Source organism: Nuphar pumila, chromosome 16, assembly GCF_984573655.1.
Source record: "Nuphar pumila chromosome 16, dmNupPumi1.hap1.1, whole genome shotgun sequence".
Classification (NCBI taxonomy): domain Eukaryota; kingdom Viridiplantae; phylum Streptophyta; class Magnoliopsida; order Nymphaeales; family Nymphaeaceae; genus Nuphar; species Nuphar pumila.
The window spans coordinates 65,848,119-65,872,519 of NC_143264.1; the positions used below are offsets into that span (position 1 = coordinate 65,848,119).

The 24,401-nt window shown below is 39.1% G+C and overlaps 1 protein-coding gene across 4 annotated transcripts in view; it reads right to left on the minus strand.

Moving 5' to 3' along the window:
* LOC149813393 (P-loop containing nucleoside triphosphate hydrolases superfamily protein) overlaps positions 1–24,401 on the minus strand; it is a 146,101-nt gene that overhangs the window by 22,668 nt on the left and 99,032 nt on the right. The window contains exons 8-12 of one of the 4 annotated variants that reach the window (XR_016428224.1): positions 7,162–7,236; positions 6,988–7,086; positions 5,810–6,030; positions 5,556–5,722; positions 4,899–5,298 (exon numbers count right to left, since the gene is read on the minus strand). Coding sequence is in view for 3 of the 4 variants with exons in the window: in XM_089991250.1 (XP_089847376.1) it covers positions 5,585–5,722; positions 5,810–5,944; positions 6,988–7,086; positions 7,162–7,236 (447 nt within the window). In the remaining variant the exon portion in view is untranslated. Of the gene's footprint in view, positions 1–4,898; positions 5,299–5,555; positions 5,723–5,809; positions 6,031–6,616; positions 6,763–6,987; positions 7,087–7,161; positions 7,237–24,401 lie in introns of those variants that run through there. The other 3 variants (XM_089991250.1, XM_089991252.1, XM_089991251.1) reach the window with 3 other exon arrangements.

The window sequence follows — 24,401 nt, forward strand, 5'->3', positions numbered from 1 at the left end:
AAATTATTTTTTGAAAGAGCATACATCTTTGCATTTGCACAAGCATGATTCTTTGTGCATTCTTAGACTTAGGATAAATTCTTAGATAATATTAAGGCAAAGCAAAGGGCATAAATTCGATCCTTGGTTTGATTACCCCTGGTAAAGGTGCCAGGAACGGTCGAACCTCGTACCGACGAGCGAGCCCCGTCTCCCGATTCTTCCCGCAAACATTTCAAAACGGAGGCGAGTTATCTTTTAAAATCTTTTTCAAAAATTAAGGTCAAGTGAGACCTTCGCAAAAGAGTTCATCTCTCTCTTCTTTCTTTTCTTTTCTCTTCTCTCTTCTTTTCTGTATTTTATTTTCTCCCTTCAAAAAGGAGGAAAATAGAAGTCAGAAAAGGAAAAAAAAAGGAAGAGAGAGAAAACCACAAGAGAGGAAAAATTTTGCGATGATCACAGAACCCAAATGCAAGAAGGAATGGCTTTCTGATATTCTTTCAAGTGCAGTAAAAATAAAGATTTTTAAACCCATGTCTTTATTTTTTTCTTTATTTTTTTCTTTTTTTTTTCAATTAGCCCTCAGGCAGTCGAAATCCCCAAATCTGCGATTTGGGGTTTCCAACAGCTCTCGCAGTATACCCCTTACTGCTCAGCAAAACGAAACTCCCCACATCGACGATCCAAAATCCACAAATCTGTCGATTTGGGGTTTCCGACACCTCAAGCCCCCAAATCTGCCTCTCACTAAGGATTTCCGACAACCACACGGCCGAAATCGACCCCCCCCCCCCCAAAACAAGCATTTGTTTTGCCATCCACAGAAACCCACACACACATCGTTCGACATATGGGGACCCTACAGAACAAAAACAGGAAATCCTACTATCTCAATCCTTTCATATATCCTAGAGTAGATCTAGAGATCTACTCCTTTTCCAATGGATTTCCATCTAAAACATACATGGAAAGCCTACCTATACTCGATTTCTCAGTCAAAGTCAAGAGAGGAGACCCGTACCTCAGAACCGGCGCTTTAGAGGCGGTTGCTGCGAGAGTCGAGTCCTTCGTCTTCGATTGCTTTGTCGCCGAGCAAGGATTTGAGGGGGAGACAGAGAGGGAGGAAGAGAGGAGAGCGAGAAGAAGAGAAGAGGGATAGAGAGTGAGTAGTAAGAGAGGAGAGTGTGAGGAAGGGGTTCGGGGGACCTCTTTTTGTAGGAGGGTGCCCGAAAAGGGAGGAATCTTCTCTCGGTGGCTGCGCACGCCCTCCTCATCCCCAACTCCATCGCCTCGCCCTGTTTGGACCGGGGATGAAGGGCATGAAGCGGGGATGAAGGTTAAAATTTATCCCCGTGCGGGGATGAAGGTTAAAATTTATCCCCGTGCGGGGATGGACTTACGCTTTTTCCCGCCCTGCCCCGTCCCAATCCCCGCCCCGCCCCGCCCCCAATCCTTTAAGGGATGACTATAGACTAAGGGAAAACGGGGCCCCGCCTCGCCCCCGTTTGGACCGGGGATGGAGGACATGAAGCGGGGGTGGAGGTTAAAATCCATCCCCGTGCAGGGATGAAGGCAGAGATGGAGGTTCGGATTTTTCAACGGGGTGGGGGTGGAGACCTTGTCCCCCGCCCCGCCCTGGCCTACTGCCATCTCTAATCAATACTCAGTTTAAATTGTTTTGGCCACACTGTGCCTACATCCACGACTATCAAGGTTTTCTCTCCTTTCTCTCATGCTATAATGTGAGAAGTTTACTTTAATAAACAAGAGTATTACAAGATACAAGACATCTCTTCTCATGAAGCAATCTCCTGTAATTTAGGCTTAATATTCTCTCATTTGATTTCAAGTTACATGTATAAGTTGTAGGTCCAACTGTTTCCTTGAATGTAGCACATGGTTCGTTCTTCTCTTTATCTTCATCTTTATTTGGTGCAGGCTGAGTTTCTGTTGAATTGATCACACCTTGAAATCCGATTGGTGCTTCCTTCAACAAAATGTTAGCTAAGAGAACTTTTGTGGTGGATTCATGTGGTTTTGGGTATGTTTTTTATTTAAACAAGTCGTCTCAGGCTCGGCTCCTCTAGATCGAGCTCTTGTGAGCTTGATCTAAGCTTATCTCACCTGAGCCAGATGAGCCGAGCACGAACAGTGCTTAACTACAAACAAGGCAAATAAAAAGCAGATTGCCGACATTCTACAGGCTACAGCTATAAGACCTCGCATATCTCAACAATACCTCCGGTATAGTGCCTACCCCTCATACTTCTCAATGATAAACTGTTCAAAACAAACAAATAAACAGCAAGAGTAAAGCAAAAACTTAATTATCCAACAACCCTGTCCAGCACCAACGGAGAATCTCAACACTATCTTCCCGAACTAAGAGAACGGAAAGAGAAAACGCGTCGCAACTGCATAGTAGAAATCACTCAATGACAGAACAAGCAAAAAAAAAAGAAACAAACAAACAAACTCGAAACGAACGACCAAGAAATTACCAATAAAGAAAAGCAAAAACAAAAACTCAAAGAACAAACCAAAAGACAGTGCAGACAATGACAGGAATTCATAATTAGAACTCAAAATTTGAAACTAAGAACAAAAACAAGAAAAAGATCGAATGACAGAACAACAGAATTCGCCGTTTACTACCTCTGTTTATTCTAGCAAAACCCTAGAAAACAAAAACAAGAGAGGAAAGCCAAACTACAAGAAAAATTGGGAAAGGAAAGAGGAAAGGAACGGAGCAAAAGAATGACAGCTGGAACAGTTGAGACTAAGTAAAGAAAACCCACAAATTGGAAGATTTCGAAGATATCTTCTCACCTGAAGAGTTCTGGGAAGTTCAACGTCGGGACGTTGAGAGAGAGAACGGAATCTTCGCCGAGAAGGAAAGCAGAGAGAGAAGGAAGCGAGCAAAGGGAAGGGAGCTGTTCGTTTTTTTTCGGCTTGGCAGCGGACGCCAAGTGCGTAACAAAATCGCGGGCGAAAATCTTCGGCTGAAGTCCGTCCTAGGGGCACGTGGGGGGAACGGGATTCTCTGTTACCGTTGTGGCGGGGTGACGTCGTCGTAACGCTGTGGCGTAAAGGCGGTGCTGATTGTGGTGGTGACGTCACAGATCACTTACTCACCGTGGGATGAAGCAATGGACGGTGAAGATGTCCAATCACTTAAAGTGATTTGACAGATCACCTGATCCGCTCTCGAAATCCTGAATACCACCAACAGGATCTCGGCTTGTTTGGTATGAGCAGTTAGTGCACGTCACCTTGTGTTGGGACGTTGCAAGTTCAAAGCCCAATAGTATGAGTTGTATAACTGGTGGGGGTTTGCCTAACCCCAGCTTTCTTCGTCAAAAACGAAATCCTGGATACCAACCTTTGAAAATATCGTGATATTTTGGCAGTTAAAATCACAACTAAAAGTATTCATGTTTTTTCATGGCGTTTGTAAAAATATCGCCTTTTTTTTTTCAGTCTTTCACAATTGCACATCTTAAACTTTTGCTACCATATGGTCAATAGTCAAAACGACCGCCGTCCAAAACTCACTGGGTTCCCTTTTTGTTTTTGTTCTCGAAGACATCCAAAAGTCACGTGTTAAGCACCAACTCTTTTCTTAATCAGTGAGGTAGTTTTCCACCTTATCCCACCCTCCAGGGAAGAAGGGAGTAATTTTCAAAATTGCACTTAAAGTTTAGGCATTAAAAAAAAAGCATCTAAGTTTTAAAATTTTTTAAAAAGACACCTAAATTTTTGCACCTTTGGTAAAAACAAACAAACTTTTATCCAGGTTATCACTAACCCAAGATGAGTTAACACAGTTACTTTACTAGTTAACCCTTAAAAAACTCACTTCTTCCTATTTAGGTGCATTTTTTGAAAATACGATATTGAGGCTAAAATGGTAATTCCACATCATGTTTAACAGAAAACTTGTCTAATAAACTCTTGGACCTTTTTAATTAACCACTATTTTTTAGGTGCATTTTTTGCATTTCTCAAAACTTAGTTGCCTTTTTTATTAATGCCCAAACTTTAGGTGCCTTTTTGAAAAAATTTCAAAAAAAAATATGATTAGATAACTACCTCAAATAAAGGGCACTGCGCTTTCGTTTTTTTTTAAATGCAAGCTGGGGTTAGGCAGACCCATACCATAAGGATTTGAACATGCAATGTCCCAATACAAGGTGACGTGCACTAGCTGCTCCTACCAGACAAGCTGAACCCCCGTTGGTAAATCTAGCGCTTTTTGCCGTAGTATTGTTCCAACTTTTTTTGCCATGGTACGAGGAGGCTGATTCTGTATGAAAAATTGGATTATTGACGAGGCCTGTTGCCGCCCATGAAGTAGTGAAAAACCACTTATACTATAAGGATCCTACAACAGATCAACAAAGGCTTGTTTCCGTTGTCCCTCCAAGTTAGGGTTTTGCTCATTAGTACACTCATCCCAAAACTTCGTCTTGCCAGAAGCAAGCAAGAACCACAGAAATCGATTCACCAGCGAACTGACTCAACTACATGATATAAGTTGTGATCCAATGAAACCTCTATTCCTTTCCTTCCATGCACATCAAGATGCATCTAGAGAACAGCCAACGGCAAATAGGAATATGAGAAAGCAGCAAAATATCCACTAATAATAATTGGATTTCTTTTTATGTTTATTGGCACAGTGACCTAGATATTTGAAGAATTGTGTTTAGACTATGTTTTGAAAGAAAATATCATATCTCTTGCCTTTAAAAAAAAAAAGAAAATATAATATCTTGGAGCAGCAAAAAACAGGCATATCAATGGCTCACAGAATCCTGTGATTTTGACGTGCATATCAATGGCGCACAATGTATAGAATCCTCATGCGTGGTGCACTATTAGGCAGCAGACATGCCATTCATTATGTCTTTACCATGTTTTTCTAGCATATGTATCCTTTATGATGAAAAATTATGTAGAATTCATATGCTGAGATACAATCCTGCATATACCAATGTATTGAAAGTTGGCATATATTAGTTGACAACAGATGGCATATAGTTATGTGCATACACATGTCATTTCATGAGATTGTTCGGACCTGAAATTCACAATCTACATTGGGGATATAACAAATTTTGCTCATTTCGTGATGGCTGAAGTTGTATAACTGTAAAGTTGGTTCTTGAAATGTTTTGCTCTCGGGGGAGTTCCGAAATTTGGCCTGCCATTTTGTTACAATGATACCACGATTATGCATGTTCGGAACTTATGTTTTTTTCATCCACTTTGCAGCTCATTTGTCTGTGATGCACCTCCTTTTAGAAGATCCTCTGGCTGACATCCATAGAGAACATATCATTAATCAGAGTAGAAAAAGATTAATTTGATGACTTGAAATGCTAAAATTGATTGCTTCATCCTATAGATCTTGCATATAAGTTGAAAATCCAAGCTCTTACAAGAAACTATCTGAATAGCAAGTCATAAATTGACAAAGTCTACCACAGAACTGGGATCACTTCAACAATATAAAAGCATAAAAATAGTATGTTGACTAAATATATGTTTAGCCCATGACTGAAGTTCATTACCCCATAAAATTGGATATCTGGTGTAGAATTTACTTCCAAACCATCTCACCCATGAACCTTAGAGCAGGAACGCCTCTGATCTCAACATCAACTAGTGGTGCTTGAGTTAGCTTCAAATCATTGAGCTCCGGATCATTTTGAACCATTTCAAGGGCACGCATTTGATCCTACAATAAAATAGCATCAAAGATATTGTTTTGAACAAGAATCAACATGGTATTCTCAATTTTCGCACTTTTTAAGCCTGAGTTTACCTTCCTTTTCATTGCACAGAATTTGCAGTCTGATGCAGATGGTGGCAAGACCTGATTGACAATTAGCCTCCTCACAGGCACATTTTCCTTCTTTAAGGAAGCTCGCAACCTTGATGATTCACTAATGGCCATAACCTAAGCAAAACTCATGAACATAAGAATGCCATGGAAAATGCGAAAGTGTTAATGGACCACAGCTGCAGAAAAAAGCTCAACAGCATCTGCATTTAGAAATGAACTTTTTTTTAAGGGGGGTTGGGAAAAGAGAGAGAGAGAGAGAGAGAGAGAGAGAGAGAGAGAGAGAGAGAGAGAGAGAGAGAGAGAGAGATCTTAATGAAGAGAGGGTGACAGCCAACATAATGATGAAAATACTCCAGCAGTCAGCTGCAATATAAAAGGATGAAAGTACCATTCAGTTTAACAGGGGCAACCATGAGACAATTTCCATCAATCTCTTATGGCTGGCATCCCCAACTGAAAAAGCAAACCATACGCCATTTTCTAATGGTTTCGCATGATAATCATGTCTTCTTTCACCGATGGTCATACTGATGACGTGCAGCCATAAAAGGAAAATACAAAATGGAGTTGCTAACCCATCTTTGGCATTTCTTGATACAAGTCTATTAGTTCTGAAAACATTACCTAGTGTCCAATAAGTAAAAGGGACTGAGCATGATTAAAAGACTTAAAGCCAGTAAAAGGGACTGAGCATACTTAAAAGTCTTAAAGTCTGGAATCTTTGAGATCATAACAAATTGATCAAGAAACAGCAATTACATAGCAGAAGTACTTATATAACTTAATTGAACGTAATTTACATTCAGGCGATTATATCCAATTATTTACATGTGCAGACGAAAGGGTATGTTCATCACAAAAGTTACTTTTCCAACAGGGATTACAGAACCATTCCTACAAGGCTGATTCCATCAAGGCCATAACAGAGTAAACTGCAAAGATTTCAAAAATCAGATCTATGGTTTTTCCATGAAAAAAAGATGTAATTATAGACTTCAAGGAAGTCAATCGGCAAACAATACAAACAAGGAAAACAGAAAATATGATGTGGTAAAATCTAGCTATGCATTTCATTACATAAGACAAGGTTATCCATGTTTACAGAAGACAATATCAGTTGCCATGTTGCAGTGTCAAGTGAAGAGATCAAAGGCTACCGTTGGAATGGTTACAATGACAAACTCTGTGGAATCTACGTCACGAAATAACTCCCGCACTTTTCCCATCCTGTCTCTTAGCTGTTCCAACTTGTCAGACTACAAACAAGAAACAAAAACAGTCAACAAGGATTTTTGGTACATGCCAAGCAAACAACGATGACCAAATCTTACAGCATTGTCTTGTGTTCCTTCTTGTCCAAACACAGATTTGATAGCGGATGTTGCTGATGCTAACTTCTTCTTCAGCTGAATTACACATGCCAAAGGTTACACCTCATTGAAGACTAACATTACAGGTGATGCGGGTGATTGCTGGACATAGATGAATTTTAGCAGCCAATACCAGTTATTTGAATAGGGAGATCCTTAATGTAGTAAAATAAGCTTCTTAACACTGGATGGAAAAATAAAAGTAAAAGATAACATTTATCTGGTTTTCAAAGTATACTTCATTGTATCTTAGACAAAATAAGGGACAGTGAAGATTTTATCCAAGCATTGCATTCAAAATTGAACATGGAGTGAGAAACTGCAATTAAGCAAACAATCTAAGTTAGACAATTTCTCCTTGAAATTACCAAACTGTAGCATATAATTTGAAGTGTTTTTTTTTACTTTTTGAAGAAATATGAATTGAAAAGTTACCACTTTATAGAAACAAGATAACAAGAACAAGTAAATGGGAAAATTAGACAGATAACAGATTTTCTACATCTTTTTTGTGTATTGTAGAGAGAGATGTTTTTACAGATGGTGAGATCCATGGTGTTTGTACAGAACTACAGATGCATGTCCATAGAAGTACTTCTATAATTTATCCTTGTGCAATATATATATATATATATATATATATATATATATATATATATATATATATATATATATATATATATATATATCATGGGTTTCCAGGGCTCATGTTGAGGGCTTTCCCTGAGATTTAATCCATTCTCACCACTTTCCTATTGTGTCTCTATTTGGACCTTTTTTCCCTCTTACAAATGCAATCAGGGATTCACATCTGAACCATATTTTCACTTATCAATTCCTCTTTTACCAAAGATTTGTTGCCCTGATAAGATGGCTATTGGTGTCATCCTCCTGTCTCGCAGCAGATTCTGCACTGAGGATTTTCTGACCCACTTTGGCACAAATTCTCTTGTGGCCTTAGGCATAATGCATGGACTGCATTAGAAATTTCACGAACAGTTGAATCAGCGTTTTGGCTCCCAGGCTTCATTCTAGAGCATTTGCAGAATGCAGACCTCTAACATGCACGTCATCAATATGACCATGGCTTTATCAACATAGTTCTTAGTCCCTTTTTTCCTCGATAGTGAGTTCTACTGACTTGATCATTCTTGTTATTACCCATGTTCCCTGCCTAAGCTAATATTGATTTGATGGAGAAACTAGAGAAAATCTTGGTAAATATTTGTGGGATTGTATCCAATGTAAATCTCAGCAAATTTTGAAGGAAGGAAAACAAAATTATTATAAATAAAATGAGATTAAATTTAGAATATAAGAATTAAAAACGCCTTTCCCTAGGGTTACTGGAAATGATGCTTACATGTGGGGAATGCATTTATGAAGAAGCCATTTTTGAAACATGAAAACTCAATATTTTTTAAACAGGTGGAAATGTCATTAGAACTAGAGAAATGCATTTTAAAAGATACGCAGTAAAGTAAACAAACAACAATTTTTGTTTTACAAGTGAAAGATGTACATGGATGACCAGCCATTAGTAAATGACAACAACCAACTTGATGTTTCTTTTTCATATCTTGCAGAGTCTTTACACTGTTTTGTGGATAATTTTGAGGGTGCGAAGAACAAGGGATGGTAGTCCCAGCAAGCTAACATTAATGAACAAGGACGGAGGTGGAGATAGTCTCGGTTCTCCTACCCTGTAGGCCTGTAGCCTAAGTAGTCAAAAGTGCTAGTCAGCATCAGTCCCTTAAAATAAAAAAGATAAAAAAATTATAGTAGAATTCCTAAATTTAATAAAAATACATAATTATTAGAAAATACATTTTATGAAGTTAAACAACTGAAACTAAAAATAATTCATAAACGAAGCTAAATAATCAAGACATAATTACATTTCTAACATTCAAATCCATCTAAACAAATATTTGTTTAGCTGCATCACCTAGAATCCTACAAAAGAACAAAAAAATTAAAAAATTAAACATTTTAAAAAACATAATCAAAACATGATTGTACTGTTTTAAACATTATAAGAAAATGAACGTAAAGTACCCACCTTGGTGCCCACACTTAGGTACTCACCTAAACACCTAGGCAGCGTGTTTGTGCCTAGGTAGCCTAATCGGCCTAGGCGGGATATCTGGCCCACATGATACACACACACACATATATATATATATGTATATATTAAAAAAATGAAATCCTTAAATTGGGCTAAGGGTCGTGTGAATCTTCACCCTTAACGCACACAAACACAGACACAGCATCCACCTCTACCATGCCCTCTCCGTTCCTCTACATTAAGGGAGAGAGAGAGAGAGAGAGTGAGAGTGAGAGCAGAAGGTGGCCACAAACCACTTCCTCCCACCCAGAGTCACCCACACAAAAAAAGAGCAAGACAATAAAGGAGTCGCATCCCCTTTTCATGATCCACCCAATAGAGCCTCCACCCTTGAGAAACAATCATGTGCAGCAGATGGGAGTTTCGATGCTCAATTCCTTTGGTGGGAATCACTAATGGGTAACGATAAAAAATGAAACCTTTTAAGTAGGCAACACTTCATTGTAAAACACGGAAGTGCCCACAAGTTAGATATGAAGTGCCAACAGTGGACACTTAATGACCAACTCTAGACACTATCTAAAAGGCTGACACTACATGTCCACAAAGGTACAGAGGTGTGTAATATGTGATACACTACATGTCCACAAGGGTACGGAGGTGTCTAATATGTGATACAGTGTGTCCATACTTTTCCCAATGGCGACCTTAGAAAAAGGTGTGTCTGGGCCATGTGCAGCTGTGTCCACGTCAGTGTCTATTTGAGCTGCGTCCGACATTGATACTTCATGCTCCTACATGTGTCTTTGTAACATAGACTTTTTATGAAACCTAATTTTCTTTTCAGAAAAAAATTAAATAGGTATTACCATCTATGAGTATAGTGGATATAGTTGTAACGACCCCAACTAATCCTCATAAAAATAGTGGAAATTTTTATTTTTTTTAAACAATTGTGGAAACAAACCTAAGGATCCGGGGTCTCACAGATTTAATATATACCAAACCACAATAGATAGTGCATTGAATCAAAGGAGAATAATCAACTTTATTAATCACTTGAAATAATGTCATATAAGCTAAAATGGAAAATCGTCTAAAAGATAATGAGTCAATCTGTCAGAAACCAAGAACATGTCACACAAGGCTCGCAGTCTCTATTTAGCAAGTCATCTCATCACTGTGTACCCGGACATTTAAAACTGTTTTAAAAACAGGTAAGAACCAAAGTCCTTTGTACGAATTCCTCTAAAAATTCAAACAGTAAAGAAATAGCATAAACCAAATTCATGCTTAATTTCAGAAAAATATCACAACAATTTTCATAATCCATATACCCTTCAAGCATTTAAACAAGTATCATGCAATAACAAATATCATGCGAAACAGAATAAACATGAATGCATAAACTAATGCAGAACAGTAAAGATACATGATTCAATATGCACATGCATGAATAACTTATTAAGTTATTTATCATATTTGTTTTTGTATGTATGTATCTATTAAATGCACGCAATTTCAGTTTTTACTTTTCTTTAAACTCGCGGATACTCAAAACAGACACAAGTTTCCGAAGTCCAAGTTAGGTTCTCAGTTGTAGCTTAACACACAATTTGTATTTTATTACTAGATTCCACACTTATTCCTCGACCGATATCAAGAATCATCACCTTTCATCGGAAGGTAAGGAATCCTCACTTAATGTCAGAACATCAATGAAAATCCTCAACCATTGACGCCACTTTCTTGGTATACTAATAACTACGGTTGAGTCAACAATATCACCCTCAAGCAAAGTAGCTGAAATCTCCCTAAAATCGTGGTCAGGAGGTGAGCCACCGCATCGGGTTCAGGAACACAATCGCACACAAAGTTTTAATATTCTCACGGTCCCACATGATCGTTATCCAAGATTCCGACACTGTAAAAGGGATGTCAATAAAGAGATTAATTACACTATTTAGTCTTTTTTACCTTTTTAAACAATTGCAAGTTCTTTACACAAGAACCATTTTGCAAATCCATATGCAAAACCAACTTCAGGCCCTGGCCCACAAAATATAACAGTGTAATTAATTTTGAAAAAACCAATAATTTTTAGAAATAAATTTCGCAATGCATAAATTAAAATCAACATTGTTGCTCCTGGCACACACGGGGGCAGTGGTTCACATCTAGCCACAAAAGCATCTAAAAGTGTTTTTTTATCTTTTTGCAAAATTTCAGTGAACATGCAGCATACTTGTTTCAAAACATGTCCACAATGCACATTCAATCACACAACATGAATGCACATAAAGCCAATTGCAACCGCATGCAAATATATGTTTGCAACATACATTATCATGATTTATTTCATGCATAAACACCCAACCATGCACATGATCATATTTATGCAAACATCAAAATAACTTCAAAAATTTTATGCGTACGATAAGCACATTTATGCAAACATGATCAAATCAGAATCAGTTTTACGTATCACCTCAAATGGTTACGTACATGAGTAAACTCATGCACTTAGATAATAATGCAAAAAAAATCTTTTTACAAGTCCAACCATTGAGGCCTTTGCAATCTTTGAGATTTGTCTCTTCCGCAGTTCTTTGAGATTTGTCGGGGGTGGCATATCAATGATAGTCTTTGCTTTGGCTGGGTCAACTTCAATTCCCTTTTTGCTGACCAAAAAACCCAACAGTTTTCCTGATTCGACTCCAAAAACACATTTTTGAGGGTTAAGCCTTAACTTATAAAGAATGAGTCGCTTAAAGACTTGATCAAGCGCTTCGAGGTGATCTTCTTCTTCTTTGGATTTCACGAGATATCATCAACATATCAACATACGCATCCATGATTTTGCGCATCTGATCGTGAAAGATAACAGCCATTGCTCGTTGATACATTGCTCCAGCATTCTTGAGCCCAAAAGGCATAACTGTATAGCAGAAAGTGCCCCAAGGTGTAGTGAAGGAAGTTTTTGATTGATCGCGGGCGGCTAACTTAATCTGATTGTAGCCGGAATATCCATCCATAAAGGAGAACATGGCATGTCCTGCCGTGTTGTCGACTAGAAGATCGATGCTTGGAAGTGGATAGTCATCCTTCGAAGTCGTTTTATTGAGGTCTCTGAAGTCTATGCAAATTCTCACTTTGCCACTTTTTTTTGGAACAACGACAATATTGGCTAACCAATCTGGGTAATCAATAGTCCGGATGAATCCTGCTTTGAGCAAATCTTCGAGTCCTTCTTTGACTTGTTGTTCTATTCTAGGATCAATTTTTCTCAATTTCTGCTTAACTGGCTTAGCATCTGGCTTCAAGACGAGACGGTGTTCGACCAATTTGGGATCTAAGCCCGGCATATCTTCATATGTCCATGCGAACACTTCTTCATGTTGCTTGAGGAAATTTGTAAGTCTTTCCTTTTCTTCCGGACTCAGACTGGTTTCGATCTGGAGAATTTTGGGATCTTTCTCTGAACTGATATTGACATCTTCAGTCGGATCTTGTACTAGAGGAGATTGTTCGTCCTGCTTCTGAACTGCGGCGAACTCTGGTAATTCCTGAAGCGACTGATCATATTCTGCACAATCATCTGACCGCTTTGCAATCTTGCCATCTTCAGTGCTTGCTTTGACTCTGTGAATTGCTGCCGACTTCTGAAAAGCCTTGCGATTGAGAACGAGCTTCTTGATTGTCCGAGAAGACATTTTGAAATTTTGGATAAGAAATTGGATTCAGATAAAATCGCCCGTCATAAGTCAAGCAATCTTTTAAAGAGAATTATGCATAAATTGACATTAAAATTATAAAATGAAGAGATAGACGGAAAGGAGACAGATGGCATCCAGATAGACAAAGAAACTTGGAATTTTATTGATTTTGAATTGATCAAAGACATTGATAAAATGAAACATTTATTTTGGAAAGAATAGAAAGAAAATAACAAATGGTCTTCATTGTGCCCCTTTGACAAAAACAGTCTTCTTTGGTGAGCTTCCGCCGAAGAACCCCAGTCCTGCTCTGTGGGGACGATGCTTCTGGATCACTGGCTCGATGCGGCCATCTTCATTTTTGCCGAGTCCTTTGAAGGGTTGATAACCGTGCTTCAGGAGTAAATCAAATCCCTTTCTTGCCTTCATGAATTGTGGAAACAACGGATGATTTTTAATAGCGCTGTAGTTGATCCGACCTCCAACCTTGAAGAATTGAGGACCTCTCCATCGGGTCATGGCTACAGTGTGCAGAGATAGTTCTGAGGATGCCTGGAGTATTTCTCGATTTTCTCCGAGACTGATCTCTTCACTTTCCCTGATGCTGGGAATATCCGCAGTGAATGACGGTCGGGGGATCATGGGTTGCGGGAGCCTTTCTTCTAGGTCTTCTCCCAGTATTGTTGTAATCATTCTACCTTTTGACCATTTCACGCATTGATGAAGGGTGGAAGGTACCACATTTGCATTGTGAATCCATATTCTTCCGAGCAGCAGGTTGTAGGTGGGTGGTACATTGACCACATGAAAAAGCACTGAATGCACTGAATAGTTAATGAACACTTCCAGAAATATCTTGCCCTTAGCTGTTTGACCATGATTGTCAAACCCATAGATAGTGATAGGGTCTGGAATGTATTATTCGTCCTTGATCCCTAATGCTTTTGCTGTCGTCTCGGGACATATATTGAGGCTACTGCCTCCATCAACTAGCACATGTGGTACTGTCATTCCTCTGACTCGAACGACAATGTACAAAGCATTATTATGAAAAGAATGAGGCTTTGGAAGGTCCTCATCCGAGAAAGTGATTGGTGCATTGGTCATGGCTGAATTCACAATTTGTGCCATGTCTTCGGGAGTGGTACTAGGTTTAACTTTAATCTTTTTGAGCAGATCATCCAGTACTTGCTGATGCTTGCGGGAATTCTTGGCTAGGTCCAAAATTGAAACATTGGACAGAGCAGTTAGAGGCTTCTGAGTTGAAGTTTCTCCCTTTTTTGTAAGGGATTTGAGAAAATGCTTTGGGAACCCTGGAATTTTGCTGGCTGCTGTAGGAAATATTTCGGCTGGTTCCGCTGATACTTTTAGCTTATCAAAAGCTGAAATTATGTCCACCTTCTTGGTGGCCGGTGTTGCTTGTCGTAGCACTGAAACCTGGTGCTGAACTCGAAGATCTTGTGCAGAACATGGCTTGATGTGTTCGTGAGGCAGGAATGGCTGTGCAGACACTACTGCCGTGGTGTGTGAAGGAAAGGGCTGCTTTAGAATATCCATTTTTTCTTCTTCTTCTCCTTCCACTAAAAGATTTTTATCAATAAGATCTTGCACAATGTTTTTGAGAACAAAGCAGTTCTCAGTGTTGTGTCTCACTGTCCTGTGGAACTTGCAAAACTGGTCTTTCCATTTCCCCATGGGCACAGGGGGATCGGCCAATCTAGGCAACTTGACCATCTCTTTCGACAGCATATACTCGAGCACATCTTCGAGTGATTGGTCTAAAGGTGTAAATTTTCTGTCGTAACTCCATCCTTCATGTTTGGTATTCTCACGCAGTTTCGGCCCTTGATCCTGTTGAAGAGGCTTGCCGTATTGATGAACAGGATTTCCTTTCTGATCTTTGTTGTTTGAACTGTCTGCGTCGTAGCAATAATCTTTTTTCTGCCCTTTATACTGATTTCAACTGCTGTTGTTGTTGTTGTTGTTGTTGGCAGAATAGGTGAAGTGAGTTTTCTTCTTCTGCTCGCCTTGGGGGTTGTTTTTAGAAAAAGTGAAGCCTTCGTAGACTCCATTTTCCACACTCAGCTCGAGCCATTCGGCTCGTTCGGTCAGCTCATTAAAGGTACGGGATGGTGCAGTAGAGATTAATCCTCTCAGTGGTTGCGAGAAATTGTTGAGGATCAATGACAGGGCGTGCCTCTCTGAAATAGGATCTCTCATTTTGTTGCAGGCTGACCTCCATCTGTGAATAAAATCTCGTGCTTTCTCATTCTCATTCTGCCTTAAATTGCAGAGATGGCTCAATGTAGGAAGTGCCTCTGTGTTGAACAAGAAGCGTTCAATGAACAGATTTACAACTTTATCGAACTCCTTGAGCTCGATGGAGTTGATATGCTCAGCATACCACTTAGCTGCAACTCCTTCCAAGCTGCGGGGGAAGCATAGAAATAATGCTCGGTTGTCCCTCTTGAACCTCGAGCATTCAACAAAGAAAGTGGCGAGATGAGCTTTTGGGTCGCTAGAACCGTCGAACTTGATGAATTTACGGGGAAGTTTCTCCAGATCATCATCCCCTTCTAAGCCGTCGTAGAAGTCTTCACTGGTGAAGACTTTCCTGCCCTTGTCGCGGGCTTGGAGATCCTTAACAACTCGAGCCATTTCCCTGAACTGTGCTTGCAGGGGTTTTTCTGCGTCCTGACTCTTTGATTTGCGGCTTTTTTTTTTGTTCTTGGCCCCGCTTCTGAAATGTCGGAGGCACTTCATATTCTTCATCTGTATCTTCAATTGAGTCTGTTCCGTCTGAGATCTCTTCCGGCTGAACTTGCTTTTTGGAAGCCTTCTTATCCCTGTGACTATAGAACTTCTCTCTGAATGGATTTCTTTTTAAGCTGGTCCCGGGCTGCTTATTCATCATCTTATTCATCATTTTTCGAAACATGGCATACATTTGTGGGTCTATGTCATCATCTTCTTGTTGCTGCTCTTGACTCCTCTCGGATCGCGGGGAGCCCATCTCTTCTTCTGAGGCCGACGAGTACTGAGATGCCGTTGTTCTTTTTCCTGATCTTGTCAGAACCATCAAATGTTATAGATGCTCTCTGCAGGGCAAAGACCTGATTAGATTCTGAAGGAATTGGCTTTTGGAAGAAATATTTGCTGAAAATGTGGTAGACAATTTGAAAAAGTTATCCCATTACTAGGGATTGAGTCGTCGCAGGAATCACGACAATTGTGTTGTCATTCTTTTTGCAAGAGAAATAAACAACAAAAATATGCCTTGTTACCTAGGCGAGGTCGTCAAACCACAATAGAGAGAGAAAATTTTATTGGAATGAGAAAATTGAACTTTTATTGATCTTGACAAAGAGGTGGAGGACAAACAATTTGCCACCATTCATGATAGTCGGCAGACACTCTAGGACCAGGAAAGATTTTAAGAGAAACAAAAGAATCTCAGCTGCAGCGGGCAGAATGATATGCCCCGGACCATTGTGCGGAAGTGAGATCAAATTCTGCCATGGCTCCTGATAGTAGTCTGGCTTCAATGTACTGCTGCCTCTGGGAGAACTGCCGAACACACCGCTCCGGTTGGTAGTAAGTACAGAAGAATGGTCCGAATAATTTGAACCGCTTGCCATAAGCGTATGTATATCTGGGAGGAGACAATTGCCGATCAAAATAGTCACAGACAATGTCATCTTCTTGAATGCTGTCGATCATGGACCGGTAATGTGCCACTGGAAGAAGTTCTTGACCATTGTATCTAAAAGAGCTTGCTCGGGCTGAAACATGCTGGAAGAACCAGGATTGAAGCGCGTAAATGCAACCTTCAACTAAGATGGATTCTCCAAGTGAGAAACGAGTTAAACCCCGATACAGGAAGGCGAGCGCTGCTATGGCTATGGAGAGACGGTTGGTTTGTCGACTTCCCCATCTTCTCATAAATTGGATTATTCTGATGTCCATGTAGTTTTGTCCATCTAGGAAGAGAGATAATCCTACAGTGCACAGAACCATTGCATTCTGAATCCTTTCTCCAGCTGTCCTTGATAGTGAACTGACTTCGACGAAGGTCCCGTACTGGCGGTACAACTCGAGCAGGTTGACATATTCATTTCCGTCTAACTGGATCAGGGGCCAAGATCGGCGGCCTGTCATACGAGCTAAGGAGTCTCGGGGGTCCAAACCCTTGACATTGATCAGGAATTGATGTTCTAACGGATCTCCAGGTTGACCGGCTGGTTCTGATAATCCCATAATTTCTGAAAATTCATCCATTAAAACGGTCATCTCTCCCCATGGGAACCAGAAGGTACATGTCTGCGGATTCCATCGTTCTGCCATTGCATGGATCAGGTTGCCGTTGATGGTCTGCTTTCCGACTGCTGACGCCAATTCTAATCCGCATTCGCTTAAATGGTCCGGGAATATTCGAGAAAAGCTTTTGAGCCAGGAATAATATCACCGGGGAATGAAAGTTCTGGTGCTAAGGGATCGATGTTCAGGACGACCTTGTCGCACCTCGTAGGAGATGTGACCTTCTGAAAAGATAGGATCGACTTGACTGGATGCCATCGAACTAAAAACAGAGAAAGACTCAGAATGAGACTTAGGAAAATGTGGGAAATTTTGAAAAATTTTGCAGGCAGGATATAAAATGCAACTGGAAATTCGAGATCCAGTAGAAAGGTAGAATGGAAAAACCACCTGGAGTTTTGAAAGAAATGGGATGTTTGAGAAAACCATCCAGGGTTTGAGAAAATAAAGGAAAAGGACGAGAATATGGGTATTTGAAAATAGTTTTGGCAAAAATATGAAAGAAATAAAGGTAGCATACAGACAATCATATCCTGCACAAACATTTATGCATATTCAGCACTCCCTAAAAGGCTGACTCTAGATGCATCATTTTGAAAACAGCTGTAGGACCCTAATCCTAACTCTAGGTTCAGATCATCTTTGTCCAATCCAGTTATGCCGATATACCTGAACCGAAATCCGAGGTACGTGGCATATAATCTCAACTCCGGTTCTAAGGTGGGGTTTTCCAACATCCTTGAGCGCCTACCGATATACTTCGGACTGTGGCCCGCGGTACGTAGTAGGGGGGTGTTAACCCAAATAATTGGCCCAGCTGTGAGGCTCTGTCCCGAACTAGGGTTCTGGAAGAGAGCCCAGCAACGTGAAGACCGAGTAATGATAGGTAATTGAGGTTTGAAAAAATGATCACATGCAAGAAATAGATGGCTCTAAAACCTAAAGAGATAGACTTTTGAAAATCTTTGAAGAAGCATACATTGTTTGCATTCATATCCTAAATTGAGGAGAGTTGTATTTAGACCTAAGTCTATGTGAGCATGAAAATATCTCCTCAATCTGGTTCTACCAAACCATGCCTAGTTTATATGCAATCAATGTCAGTCAGGTCAGAATCTAGGCTCCTAGGTTCGTATGATGGCAAAAGTAAAAGAGCTGACATTTTGTGAACACAATTTCGATAATTGAACTAAGTCAAACACAATTTTGACCAGACAAGGACAGGTCCCATCACGGTCGCCAAACCTGTCATCGTCGCAAAATTTTTCCCTTCTTCCCTTCCTTGCGGAAGAGAGAGGAAAACGCTTTCGCGATTCAAACTTGACCGGATTTTGGAAATTGTTTTGAAATACTCGCCTCCGTTTTGAAAATTGCAGGAAAATCCATGGGATGGGGCTCGACCTGTCGGTACGAGGTTCGACCGTTCCTGCCGCCTTTAACAGGGGTAATCGAACCAAGGACCAAAATTGTGCTTGACTTAGTGAAATCCTCGAAATTGTGCTCTATCCTAAATGCACAGATAATTCAGGCATGTGCTATGAGATTTTGCAAAATGTTTGTTGAGAAAAAGATGATATATGCTTTAGAAAATATTTGGAGTTGAAAAGCATTTCTCAGGAAAAAGGTGGAAAGTCAATTTCTCAGGAAATTCTGATGAAAAGGATTTGAAATCTCGAGGAAATTTATGAAGATTTGGGAAAATCATGAATGGTTGAAAATCCTGGGAAAATGGAAGTAATTCTTAGGAAAAGAATGAACATTTGAAGGGAAATGCTTGTCAGGGAGAATCCCAACTTTTGAAAATTTTCTTTGAAAATTGATTGAAATTCACTGAAAAACCCCTGTGGAGAAGGAAAATTGAAGCTTGGGAAATTAAAATCCTGGGAATCTTAGCCTTGAAACCCTTGAAAATAGATTTTGAGTTTTAGAAAGGTGAGAGACTTCTTTTGAAAATCTTGGGAAAATAACCTTTTTCATGGAAAACTGTGAAAAAAACTTGACTTGGGGAAAACCGATTTTGAAAAATTCTTAGAGTTTCTTGAGAAATCGATTTCTTGAGAATGAAATTTTCTTAAGAAAATCATGAGAAAACCAATGATTTCATGATGCAAATGATATGATTGAATGAATGCACTTTGAAAAGATTTTCTAAGAAATTTATTGGAAAATGTGTATTAAGCCAAAGTAAATCCTTCACATATTCTGACTGTGGCCATGAATATGTTCAGGGTTTATTTGAGTTAATTCACAATGTTTTGCAAAATTGGAAATATGATGTGCATTTTAAGATAGCCTAAGAGTGTAGGCTCAATGTGACTGGTAGAAAGATGATGGATCTGGGTCTCGTCCATATTCCGACTAGGGCCGTAAATATGGACTCCACCGAGTTCATCAACTCTCTAAGAGTTGGTGCACGTGTCATTCGTGTACATCCATGGTGATTTTGCAAAATGAGATATATGAATCATAGAATCAGGATATTGCTGAAATCAAACTATATGAGATGCAGCCTAATCTAAGCAGTAAAAGTAAATATTATTCCAAGTTTAATCATTACATCTCTGACATAAATCAAAATAAATAAAAATAAAAAAAAATAAGTGTAAAAGGATCAGCATCTTCCAGATTTTCCTGCAAATGAGCATTAGGACAAGAAATACAACACACAGAAAGAAAATTGAAAGTCTGATGTAAATGACAAGACACAGGTGATTTGACATACATTAAAGTAGAAAGCTAAAGAAAAGTTTATGATCAGGAATGGAAAGGGAAGTATCTAGAAGTCATGCTGAAACTAAAGAGAGGTTATACGTATGTGGGCTTAAATAACTAAAATTGCATTGAATGAAGTCTATGTATGAAAACATCTTCATTGAAATAAATATGGGAATTACATCTACATAAAGGCCTAAGATGATACCCACATGAGAAACAATGCACAAAAAATGTACATATATATCCTTATAATTGAGAACAGGAGACATGATCACACCTGTACATATAACATATAGATGCCTTGCATAATGATACATGTGAATGTACTAAGGACAAAATTCAATGATTTACTATATGTGCTACCTAAATGCAATCAGTTCAAATGATACTGCTGGATCAAAGCAACAGCCGCTTCACTTACAAATAATTATGTCATGATACAACGAATTTCATTTATGTAGTGAACGCAGTAACAAGTAAAAGGCACAGCCCATGATATTCAGAACAATAGCAGGAGAGATGACAGCCGATAAAACCATCAACACCCCCATTCACTAACGTAAATGATAGCAGCTCCAATCTTTTCCAATGAAATATAGAGAAGTTCAACGCTACAACATAGACAGCACAAAGAGAAAAAAAAAATTCTTTAGAAGTTGGGCTGGGCTCATACAAATGAGCTATGAAAGCAAAAATAAGCGACCCTGTTTGACGACTTTCATGGGATCCACGGGTGATAGTAATAGCACCCTGCAGCTGCCAGTATGATGATTGATATTTTTGATGTGCAGAGAGTGTTTTTAGAACGAAGATAGGGTCATACCTGAACACAGATACTGAATAGGAATAACGACCCATCTTAGACTTAAAGCTCAGTTACAAGACATACAAGAACATGAGGGGTCTTCCTGCAAAGGGACGACCTGCTGTAATCATACCTAAATCCTGAGTTCCAGTCCTCCGACAACTGGGAATATCCGCTTCAATGCCTAACATATGGAGTTAGGGACTGATATACGAAGGACCCTCCAAACACTGGATTGAATCCAAATATCAAATGAATCCATAGAACATTGATCCAGCTTTTTATATATATTGAGATAATCTTATTGCAATCAGCGATGCTTCAGGTCATGACAAAATCAATTACAACTACCCATCGCTCCAACTTAAGGTGGGAAACAGGTTAGTGGACATTGAACATTACAGGTGATGTAAAATGATAAGGTCAAGAGGGGGGTTTTAAACATAGCAGTTGGGGTAATGAACTAATAAAATTTAAGTAACCTATACATAAGTAAATGGTGGTGGATCTGAATGACATTCATAAATTCGATTACAGGTGGAAGGACTAACAAGAAGAAAGAAAAAAAAAATTGAAACAGATTTATGCAAGCATATCAATATCTCTGTATATAACACATTCTACCGAATATCTGTAATTGGCGAGTTCTTGAAAACAGATAAAAAAAGAAAAAAAAGAAAGAAGACCATTAATGGTTACTGCAACATATACCAAGGCATCACAAGGTTGTTAAAATATATGTAATCTATATATTTATATATATATATATCTATATATATATATATAAATATATTTATCATTCACTACCCGATAAGGGGTAGTTCTGTAAACTCGCCCAATAGGGGCTTTTTAGACTTTTTCCTTTTCTTCCTTTTTCCCTTTTTCTTTTTCTATTTTTCTTATTTCTTTTTTGTCTTTTTTGTTCCTTTTTGTGCATTTAATGCACAACCATTGGGGGGCCCAACAAAGAGTCGTTGGGCCCCCAACGGTCACAATTGTGACCGTTGGGAGCCCAACGACTCCTTGTTGGGACTCCCAATGGTCCCTCTCTCTTGCTTTTCTCTAACTCTCCCTCACTCCTCTCTTGCCTATAAATAAGTGGAGTCTCCCCCTTTGTAATGTGTGACTTCTTCAAGCCTTTTAGTGCCTTTATAAGATTTTATGCTTTCTAGCCATTATTGGCTTTTGTGTATGTCTTCTTTTGGACTTGTTCTTTGATTTCTATGTGTGAATGTCCATTGTAGGACATACATTTCTTTTCCGCATATTTCATTACATGGTATCAGAGCCTTGGTTGTGCTCTTGATTCATATAGCTAGTTGTCTCGTTTTATCTCTCTCTTTGTTTGTCCTCCATTCTTGATTATATGATGGAAGGAGAACAAAAGATTGATCTCTCCTTCAAGCTTAATGGTACTAATTACATGATGTGGGCCGCCGCCATGGAGAACAACCTCAAAGGTAAAAAGCTTTGGGGATATGTTATGGGCACCATTAGGGAACCTCAACTTCAACTTACGAAAATAGATGGTGATCAAGAAAAAGCTCTAGAAGGAAATGCTCGCATGAAGGCTATTGAAGATCACCAATCCAAGGTAGAAGATTGGGAAAGTAAGCATGCAAAAATTCTTGCATGGTTCATGAACAACGCGGAGCTAAAGATTTGCGCCAACATTGCTAAATTCCGCCTAGCAAATGAAGCATGGTTCTTTATGAAAGGTATGTATACCCAAAAAGACCTTGCTCGTCAATTCTTTATCCAAGAAAAAATCCGTACCATTAAGCAAGATGAAATGAGTGTAAGAGATTACTATAGCACTCTTGGACCTTTATGGGATGAGCTATCCCTTCTTGAACCCAAATGGGTATCAAGTGAAGATGTAGAAATGCGAAGAGAACAAATGGAGAAAGAACACTTTTTCCAATTTTTACATGGGCTTAGGCCCGAATATGAACAAGTTAGGTCCTCCCTTCTTCATAGATCAAAATTGCTTCCATTGGAAGATGCCATAGCCGAAATATGCCAAGAAGAAACGCGTCTTGGCATGATTAAAGGAGGAGATGAAGTTCTTGCCGTGTCTAAACCCGGCAATCATATAAAAGCATATAAGCCTCCACACTTTGGGAGGCAAAATAACTATAATGGTAATTATAGGAAAGCCATTTGCCATCATTGTCAAGAACCGGGTCATATAAGACCTAATTGTCCAAAGATAAATGAACCTCCAAAAGGTAAAGTTGCTATTATTGAAGAAATCCCACAAAAGGAGGAGCCAATGAAAGGAAAAGAGTCCTTTTCCCTTGCTCAACTATCCGAAGCACTTCAAATTCTACTCAAATCGCCGTCAACTTCGGGAGCCGCCATTGCCTCTTCTTCGCCTCCAGGTACGCCTTCTTGGATTCTTGATTCTGGAGCATCTTTTCATGACCCCTATTGAAAATGGACTATCCAATGTATGTAGCAACTCCAAAAATTCTTTTGTTTCCACCGCCGATGGTACCTCTTTACAAGTTAAAAGTTTTGGAACCTTAGACTTTTCAAAAGATTTTTTTGTGCCAAATGTAAGAGTAGTACCTCAACTTAATTTAAATCTTTTATCTGTCTCTCAAATATGTGATCATGGATGTGAAATCTCCTTCTCAACCAAGGATTGCTCTATACAGGATCTCCAGTCCGGAAAGCGGATTGGGCAAGGCCATAGGAGGGGAGATCTCTACTACATGAACAATTTGAAACTTCCCACTAACTCATTTTGTAATCATGTCCAAGATAAAAATATAGAAACTTGGCATCAAAGACTTGGACATCCAAGTTTCTCAAAAATGTACTCCTTTCCTTTTGGAAAGAAATTTTGTAATGAGAAACATTTTGTTTGCAAGAGTTGTATTTTTGGAAAAATGAAATCCACCCCCTTTCCAAAGAGAACATTTGTGTCCAAAAGACCCTTTGAATTAGTTCATTCGGATGTTTGGGGTCCTTCTCCGGTCATATCAAAAGGAGGATACTCATATTATGTTACTTTCATTGATGATTTCACTCGATATGTGTGGATCTATTTTCTCAATCTAAAATCCGAAGTTTTTAATTTCTTTAAAAAATTTCATATGATTGTCAAAAATCAATTTTCAACTAATATCTCCATTCTTCGATCCGATTCCGGTGGAGAATATCTATCAAATGAATTTCAAAAATATTTGGAAACCAATGGAATTTGTCATCAAAGGTCATGTCCTAGGACTCCCCAACAAAACGGTCTAGCCGAAAGAAAGCATAGACACATCTTGGAAACCACTAGGACTCTTCTCATTTCCAAAGAAATTCCAAAATGCTATTGGGCCGAAGCCGCCTTAACCTTCACTTATTTGATAAATAGAATGATATCCTCATCCCTACAAAATATATCTCCATATGAAAAACTTTTTGAAAGAACACCCGATTTTAATAGATTAAGAATTTTTGGGTGTAAGTGTTTTGTCCTTACACATAAAAGAGATAAGTTATCTCCCAAAGCTATCGAATGTGTGTTCTTAGGATACGGAGAAAATCAAAAAGGTTTTAGGTGCTTCGATCCCAAAAGCAA